The 9,651-nt window shown below is 32.1% G+C and overlaps 1 protein-coding gene across 1 annotated transcript; it reads right to left on the reverse strand.

The window, feature by feature from the left end:
• Window positions 1-2,605: 2,605 nt before the first annotated feature.
• LOC112705676 (protein AUXIN SIGNALING F-BOX 3-like) lies at window positions 2,606-4,578 on the reverse strand. The gene is made up of 4 exons (XM_025756573.3): window positions 4,056-4,578; window positions 3,369-3,654; window positions 3,068-3,236; window positions 2,606-2,840 (listed from the first exon to the last, which is right to left on the reverse strand). Exons 1-3 carry the CDS (start codon window positions 4,463-4,465, stop codon window positions 3,114-3,116), a joined length of 819 nt encoding a protein of 272 aa, XP_025612358.2. The 5' UTR covers window positions 4,466-4,578; the 3' UTR covers window positions 2,606-2,840; window positions 3,068-3,113.
• Between the last annotated feature and the right edge of the window lie 5,073 nt (window positions 4,579-9,651).

Consider the following 9,651-nt stretch of genomic DNA (forward strand, 5'->3'; position numbering starts at 1 on the left):
GATCAGAACAACTTAATTGGTACCTCTCTCAGTTCCATTCCCAGTTTCAATTGGTACTGCATAAGCCAAAATAATTGAAACATTTAAAGGGTTCTTAACAGAGTGCGGAATGAAAAAGAACATTTGAAAGAATTCACATGGGCTAGGCAAAGTCAAACCAGCAGGAAGCCTAGGCACAACAACAGCAGGATGATTCTGTACATGCGCCAGAAAACCCTCAGATGGTTCAGAAAATACAATCTCATCGTAAGATTCAACAACAACAGGTTTCTTTGTTGACTGAGGACCAAATTCCTCTTCTGGATACAATTTCAAAAAGAGATACCTACAAGCACAAAATCCAGTACCATTCATAACAAATAAAAATTAAATAAATGAAAATTGGTTCCTCAACTCTAAAGTCTAAAGTCTAAACATAACAAATTCAAAACAAACATGAAGACAACATAATAAGTAACTAAAACTCACAAATCCAGCTGTTTAGAGGCATTCCTTGAGCTGCACGGCCAGTATTTAGAGCATAACCATTCATCAGAAAGCTGTCTCTAGAAAGTGGATTCTGCGTAGTTATCACTGTATGTATAAGCAAATCATTTGTTTATTCATTGATCATATAGCACTATTAGTTTGCAACCAAGGAAACAATTGCAATAAACACCTTTTTTGTATATATAAAAAGGATTTTAGAAAGCCTTTCAACTTCTCTGAAATTATCATAAAACAATTGTGATAATTTCTTATTAAAAACACAAAACAAAACAAAAACAAACAAGATAATTGAGTTCAGTAATGTGATTGTGAAACTGACCAGTGTTTAATTTGATACTAAGATAAATCAATTTCCGAAAAAGTACCAAAAGTAACCAAAACTGACCAGTCTCATTATACGACCTTAGAACAGTAACCACAGCCAAATCAATGATCATCAACGACTCCAGGAGCCTCCAATTTTCTAGATTCAGGCCAAATCAAATGCAGAATTTTCACTACTCAGCAACAATTCAGCAAAGCTAGCAGCAGAAAATTCAATAATCACATATCTCCAATTTTGGAATTCAGATTCAGAATATAAAATTGCAGAATTAGAGTCTACAACAGCAAAAGCTTCAGAATCAGCAAGGAATCTAAAACTTACAGAAGACGTTCACATCAAAGGAGAAGAAGGAGACTCATCAGATTTCAATTTTACATTTTAACCTCAACAACAAACAAAATCAATAGAGCTGGCAGATCGAGCAATAATTCAACATTCATTTTTGTCTATTTAGTATTTATGCAAAAAACGAAGAAGAAGCAATAGATTTGGCTGAAGAAGAAGAATTAGCTTGGCTGAAGAAGAAGAAGAAGAAGAAGAAGAAGAAGAAGAAGAAGAAGAAGAAGAAGAAGAAGAAGAAGAAGAAGAAGAAGAAGAAGAAGAAGAAGAAGAAGAAGAAGAAGAAGAATCCCACCTAGTTATGCAGGCAAAAATACAAACAGATAGAGGACATCCATTATATTAGCCAGACATTTCTACCATTATTTACAGGAACTCATACCCTTGATTCTATAGAGATCTAACAAAAAGAAAATTGCACAATTGCAGCAAATTCACTATAAACTGAATTCAAATGGTTCCGGAGCAAATTATAATCAGCTCTCAATTCAAATTGTTTTAGAGCAAATTCACTAAATGAAGCCAATTCTTGAAGCTACATTCTTTAGCCTGCACGAATAAGCAAATAATATTTTGAAGTTTTGGCTAAAAATTAAGGAATGCTAAAAATGAGATATATTGTCAATGAATATGAATATTGAATAAAACATCATTTTTTGAGGGAAATAAAATAAACTTGAAAGGATGCAATGACAAAAGAGTAACTTGTAATAAGCCTTCTTTATTTCCTGTTGTGATGTTGTTCTCTCTACACCAAGTACCTAAGAACAAAGAAGCAACAGGTCAGTGTCCAAAATATCAGTCCTCTTTGTGCATTGATACAAATCAAGAAATGGAAACGGGTAATGTCATATACTCATATCTCAAAGAGTAGATGATCACCTAAGTCTTGATTAAAAACTCGCATTTGCGAGAAAAAAGCTATTTAAAACAGAAAAGCATTCAAGGAATATTTTATTTATTATTAATTATAAGTTTATAACTAGCATGCCAGAAAAGAAAATGTCCTTAACACCAAGGTTGACATAAAAAATCTTAACTCAATGCATCAAATTGATCTATATTTTGAAAGTCTTCATAGGAAAATAACTCATTCTGTATGTTAAAGACACAAGTAGAAGAATAAATAAATCATTAAGAGCTTGAAGAAGAAAAAACTGACCTCCAATTAAATCACAGTCCTAGGGTTTATCAATCCCAGCTACTGCATGCATCATCAAATTTCTTCAAAATTCAAACAAACGTATGGATCATTGTAATTGTTATCTCCTGCTGCTACTATTTCATGTTTCAATGACAGGAAAGCATTATTATATATATAAGACCTAAAGTAGTAGTACTCTTTACTACAATGTTATCCATACTATATGAAAATTGGAAAAAACCTCACAGCAAGCTAGCTTAGCATATAATAATAATAATATTGAATTTAGCATATAAATACAATAATAATAACAAAACAAAACTAGGGCACACATATATATTTATAGACATTCCTTGCTGGGTACATATGATAAACATTCTCTGTCGACTTGACTAAATTAATAATGTTAAGACAACACAACCACCTTACTCAGAATCCAAAGTACTAGAGACAACTCAAAGGCAAAAAGAGTATGGAGCAATTCTCTGTCAAGTGTAAACTCATAGAGCGTTATTCCCCCTTTGTTGTGCTGCAAGTATGTCACTGCAAAGAAAAATAATGGGACTAACATAAGCATCATAGAGCAAGAGGTTTCAATCTCTTTTTGAATGACATTCATATTTTTTGGACCAAACATGACTTTTGTCTTTATCGTGTTCAACTTCAGCATGTATTGCCAGCTAAACATTATTTCTTATGTAGGATTTTCAAACTTGCATATCTAAACAAATTATTTTCATAGAGATGGACTTATTGTATAAATTGCATGCCTGTAATGTGCACATTATGAAAACATGCACAAATAATCCAGCATAATCACTCAGTTATTAACAAGTGCCATCTTGTGGCTATTGCCACTATCCCTTGAGCTCTGTGTGTGATTCTTGCAGCACCCACCAGGCGCAGCATGAACCCACTCAACTGCACTGCTGAACATATCTACACATATATATATATATATATATATATATATATATATATATATATATATATATATATATATATATAAAGTTAGGAATTCAAATTCAAGTCCATCTTTAATGAATAGATAAATAATAGAATGGTTATTACCAGAAGATCTCCAGAATTGAAGAAGGTCTTGTCAGATTTAGAAGCAAGAACGAGCAAGAGAGCACCCAACTGGCTAACAGTGATGGTGACCAAGCAGCCAATGATGAAGAACCTGTATCTATGGCTTGTGAGCCACAACTGCTTCCTGATCCTCACATGTTCCCCGAATATGAGACTGGCGTCGGAGCCACATCCTTCAAAGAGCTTGTGAACCCCTTCAAACCTCAGCCTCTGGAGCTCGCAGGTGAGTCTAAAGAGCACACAGAGCACCAAGAACACCAGTGTTCTGTAATATCATGTTAGAATATTCAATGTTATCCATACTTAATTTATTGCCTAATGCTTGAAACATATCTCATTCAGATTATTCTCCTCTATAACATGGCATTTTGATGGTTCTTAAACACATCAATTAACCTGATTACATCATCCAGAGCAGAAAAAAGGCAAAGGATTTCACATCAAAATAGCAAACATCACTGGATTATTAAAAACTGAAATACATGCAAAGAAGAACATGAAGAAAACTCCATCAGTAGGGAACATATTAAGAAGATCAATAATCTTTTTACCTCTGAGGAAAATTAAACTTTATACGTTAGAAATGAAAATTCAAGAAATTAAAAGCCTGAAAAAACAAAAACTGAAAAGAAGAAAGCAAAGTAAGTTTATGTGCTAGGTTCTTACTTGCAATCAGCAGCAATTGCAGTCAAACCATCAGTGTTGAAACCATCACAATTTTGAAGGGAAATAGCTTTAAAGTTTGGAAAAGAGCACACCAAGAACTTCAAACTCTCATCAATAACAATCATCCTCTTAAGCCTAAGCTCTTCAAGAAAAGGGTACTTTTCAGCAAACACCACAAGCCAAAAGTGAATATCAGCACCCCAATTTGCAGGAACCAAGTTGAAATCAGAGAAACGTGGCTTCCCTTTTAGTGTAACACTTCTTATGTTCAGGAACCTTTGGGTTAAGATCTCAGGGGACACAGAGTAGCAGTTACCTATGAACACGTTCCTCCTTGACCATCTCTCAGCGTTGTACCACTCCTTGCAAACCAGTGACACAGAGCTTCTGTCCTTTCTTGATTTCAGCATCCCAATAATACGCTCAAGAACCTCATCTGGAAAACACGATGAACCTCTTAAAAGGATCACTATCACACTGCAGCAAGAAGTAGCAGCAAAAGAAAAAAGATAGTGCAGTGAAAGGAAACACCAAAAATTGAAAAATCATGAGGAAAAAAGTTTCAACAACAAATTTTAAATCAAACTAATTACTAAAATCAGAAAAAAAAATCTAACTAAACCTAATCTAATCAAAACCTAAAAATCCACTATTCAGAAGACAAATCTAACTAAACTAATTACTAAAATCAAACTAATTAAACAAAATTGATTGAACTTAACAGAAATTAAAAGAATTTTGAAACCAAAACCTAGAAGCATTGACTGGAGGAGATGATGGCTGCGGCGCTGAGAAGATATGCGAGCCAGAACTGAGTGGGGATAAAAGGAGAGAGAGAGGTGCGGCGGCGGTGGGGACAGACACTGCTGCGGGTGGCGCCGGTGTGTTGGAGCTCACCTGAGACGAAGAGAATAGGAGCTTGAGCTGGATTTGTTCTACAAACGAGAAAGAACGAGAGAGACAGAGGCTGTGTTCTACTGGTTCAGTGTTTAAAAGAGAGGAGAAGAAGAAGGTAGATGTGGTGGTTAGGGTGGCGGCGGTGGCGCTGTGAGTGAGGAAAGGAGAAGAAGAAGCTCATGTGTGCGATGGAGAAGTTCCTTGAAGGAGAGAGGAACAACTCTGATCTCTGATATTTTGTGTGTGTAAAAGGAGCTCGACAGGGTGGTAATAAAATTAGGGTTACCTAAATATTTCCAACGGAAAATTTAAATTACAGACGAATTTTCCGTCTGTAATTATTTAATAAAACACAGCATTCAGTCTATTTAATTACAGACGAATTTTCCGTCTGTAATTATTTCCCACGAAAAAAAATTAATTTTACCGACAGAATTATCGACAGATTCTGTTTTTCGTCTGTAATTTATGCTAATTCATTTTTTTGTTTTCTGACAAAAAATCCCTCTGAAATTTCATCTGTATTTCCGTGGGATAAAATCCGTCAGAAATATCCGTCTGTAATAACTAGTGTTCTAGTAGTGATAACATGTTTTAAAATTTTTATATTCAAAACGTAAGATTTTGTATTCCTTTTTTATGCCATAAATAAGCATTGTTGTTGCTTACAATAATCCATATGGATTTAAAAGCTTAAAAATTTTTGTACATAAAACATGACAATTTACTATGTTATTTTACTATTGATATATTTAGTATTATATTTAGGGGTGTACATAAAATAACCGAATTGTGGTTAACTGGTTAAAAAATCATAACCACATTTTAGTTAACCAATTTAATAAAACAATTTTAAAAACCATATCCATATTATTAAAAAGTGGTTAACCAAAACCAAATTTTAAAAATGGGTTTTTAACCGATTAACCAAAACCAAAACCAAATTTTATGCAACTCTTGTGATCAAATTGGTTAGCCAATTTTTTATTTTGGTTTTTAAAAAATCTAATTTTTCTATGTAAAAGTTGTTTTTTTTTATTTTAAAAACGGTTATTTTTTAAAATTGTTTTTATTTTTATAACCGATTTTTAAATTTTTTAACCGATTAATAACCAGTTTTATCATATAAAATCAATTTGGTTAATTAACCAAATTATATTTTTGGCTAACCCAAAAATAACTTTGGTTTTTGGATTAATCAAACTATGTACAGCCCTAATTACATCATAAAATATAAAAATTGAAGTAATTATTATATAGTTTAGATGAATTGAACTAAATATAAAAATATAAAATAGAATTGTATGTTATTAAATTTTAATAATTTTAATTAGTTAATAATATAAAATAAGATAGAAGTGACTATTAATTGTTGAATAGTTTTGGTAGATTAGACTAAAAAAATCGAAAATCTCTAAATAAAAAGCCAAACCAACTTTAATATTAAATACATTAATACGATTTTAATTTTATATAATAGTTAGATAATAGTTAGTAAAAGTAAATGAAAGGATGACTTTAATTAGTATTCGATAAAATATTCATTTAGAATTAAAAAAAAGTAAAAGTATGATATTATTAAAAATAATAAATTTTTATGTTTAAAAAATTAAAAATAATAAATTTTTATGTTTAAAAGATTACATTTAAATAAAATATTTGTAAAATATAAAATTTAGAGTAACATATCTTCATGAACATTAATCGTTAATCAATTATGAACTAACATAAAATTATAATACAATTTATTTACCAAAAAAATCAACAATGAATATTAATAAAAAAAATCATCCAAACACTTTGATTAGAAGTATGAGTGGTTAATTATTATTCATTATTAATAATGTTTTGATCATAACAAAAAGTAAAAATATATTATATCTAGATTTAGATTTAGAAGAATTAACGTTATAAGTAACAAATTATCTATTTTATTATGCATATTATAAATTAATAAATTAAACTAATTGATATAATGAATTATAACTAATTAATATAAATGATAATAAATTATGTGATATTTTAAAAAAATAAAACAAATAAGAAGAAAATAAAAAATAAAAGAGATAGAAGACTACAATAAAATAAATTGAGTGTGAGAGTTTTTTTTATATAAATTTCATATCACATTCGTTTTTCAATAATAAGAAATAAAAATACATCAACTTGATATCTAAAAAATAATAATGAGATAAAATCATAACACAATTCTAAAGTAAAAGTTTAAATTAGACCATAATATCATTGTACAATACAAATTGAAAGTAATTTTACATTACAATATACCACACAAATAGATAAATGACTTGAGTAAGTTCAAATACAAAACTTTTTTTATTTATACATACATGATAATACCATGGTCCATGAATGCTTCATAACTAACATATCATATAAAGTTCCGAATTATGAGCACACTACAAAAAAATGGATATAAAATGGCATCAATATAATGGCGGTTATGTAAAACCGCGGTTATTTTCATAAAGTGAGGCGGTTTATGCAGCTGCCATAATTCGTTTGTAGAAAGTGGTAGTTTTTTGTGATTTAGGCGGTTTTAAACGCCATTACTTGCTCCTGCTTCACTGGTAAAAAGCCTATTCTATTTCACTAATAAAGGCTATGCTATTCAATTGAACCTCCATCACAATGTGAGAACCAAGAAGAAACTCCATCGCAACATGAGATTTGCGATCTCATCCACGATGCTCTCCTCTGGCAGTAATGTCGCTGTTGCTGCCTTCGAAGGAGCGCTCTTCTTTGGTTAGGTTTTCTGGCTTCGATTTGAGGGTTCATTGCGCCGCCGCTCATCTCCTCGTCACCACAAGCAACACCATCATTGCTGTCCTCGGTGGAGCTTCTGCTATTTGGTTTTGTGCATCTTAGTTGATCTTAAATTTTCTTAATTCTAATTTGGATAAGCTTTTATAGAGTCTTTATTTTCTTTTTCCCCTTCAATGGTGGTCCTGATTGGTTGAATCTGAGTTTTGTAAGGCTTTCGTCTCAATAGCACTCTAAGTATAATTCTCTTGGTTAATTTTTTTCCTTCTAGGTATAATCTGAGATCGCACATCGGAGGGAGAGGGAAAGGAGAACGAGAGTGAGTTCATCTCAAACCCTAGAGCTTGTCGCCGCCATCGTCACCACCATTCATCTCATTTCAGCCGCTTCCATCAGCCTTCTGCGTTCGAGTGAAGGCGCCTCTATCGACGCGTTTCCAAATCTGGTCACTACGCCATAGCTTATGAGATTGAGCAAAGCACCTATTTCATTAATGTATCTCCTCTGCCAGCGGCGCCGGTACGTTCTCACTTCTGCATTCTCTTCTTCTTCAATCCACTCAACATTGCTCGTAGTGTGTTTCTATTCATTCTCAATTTCTATTTGTATTCTCTTTCTCTTCTTGTTCATTCTCAGTTGCTTATTTTCTAACTGTATTTTAGTTCAGTATTGTTATGTTTGCCATGTGGTTGATGAATTTTTTGAGAGAGATGGAAAAAATTAGAACTTGTTTTCTGTTATAGATGATGATTCTTTGGTGCTTATTATTATAACTACTGCATGTTCATCATTGTGAAATTTTGAAATTTAAAACTAGCTTAGCTCCCAATGTGAATCCATAAAGGACATGCTTTCTTTGTTTTCTTTATATAGAGTAATGGTGAAAAGAAAATTGTTCATTGTGAGGGGAACATATATTGAACTTATAAGAGGTTCCTCTTCTAATTGATAAGCTAATTGATTCAAGTGTTTGTGTCTTCAAAAATTGATTTATAAAAAAGGCTATTTTGGTATTTGTTAGTTCAAGCTAAGGATCAGCCTGTGTAATATTTTTATGTTCTTGTTATGCTTTGGTATTTTATGGAGTTGATGAAAGTGCCAAGAGTGGAGGCAAAATTAAGAGTGTTCTCTTTCAAGATTCAGTTTGGGAATAAGCAAACCTTGAGAATAAGCAAACCTGAGTCCCAAACTGAATCTTGAAAGAGAAAACTCTTAATTTTGTCTCCACTCTTGGCACTTTCATCAACTCCATAAAATACCAAAGCATAACAAGAACATAAAAATATTACACAGGCTGGTCCTTAGCTTGAACTAACAAATACCAAAATAGCCTTTTTTATAAATCAATTTTTGAAGACACAAACACTTGAATCAATTAGCTTATCAATTAGAAGAGGAACCTCTTATAAGTTCAATATATGTTCCCCTCACAATGAACAATTTTCTTTTCACCATTACTCTATATAAAGAAAACAAAGAAAGCATGTCCTTTCTGGATTCACATTGGGAGCTAAGCTAGTTTTAAATTTCAAAATTTCACAATGATGAACATGCAGTAGTTATAATAATAAGCACCAAAGAATCATCATCTATAACAGAAAACAAGTTCTAATTTTTTCCATCTCTCTCAAGAAATTCATCAACCACATGACAAACATAACAATACTGAACTGAAATACAATTAGAAAATAAGCAACTGAGAATAAACAAGAAGAGAAAGAGAATACAAATAGAAATTGAGAATGAACAGAAACACACTACGAGCAATGTTGAGTGGATTAAAGAAGAAGAGAATGCAGAAGTGAGAACGTACCGGCGCCGCTGGCAGAGGAGACACATTAATGAAATAGGTGCTTCGCTCAATCTCATAAGCTATGGCATAGTGACCAGATTTGGAAACGCGTCGATAGAGGCACCT

Source organism: Arachis hypogaea, chromosome 8 (genome assembly GCF_003086295.3).
Source record: "Arachis hypogaea cultivar Tifrunner chromosome 8, arahy.Tifrunner.gnm2.J5K5, whole genome shotgun sequence".
Classification (NCBI taxonomy): Eukaryota; Viridiplantae; Streptophyta; class Magnoliopsida; order Fabales; family Fabaceae; genus Arachis; species Arachis hypogaea.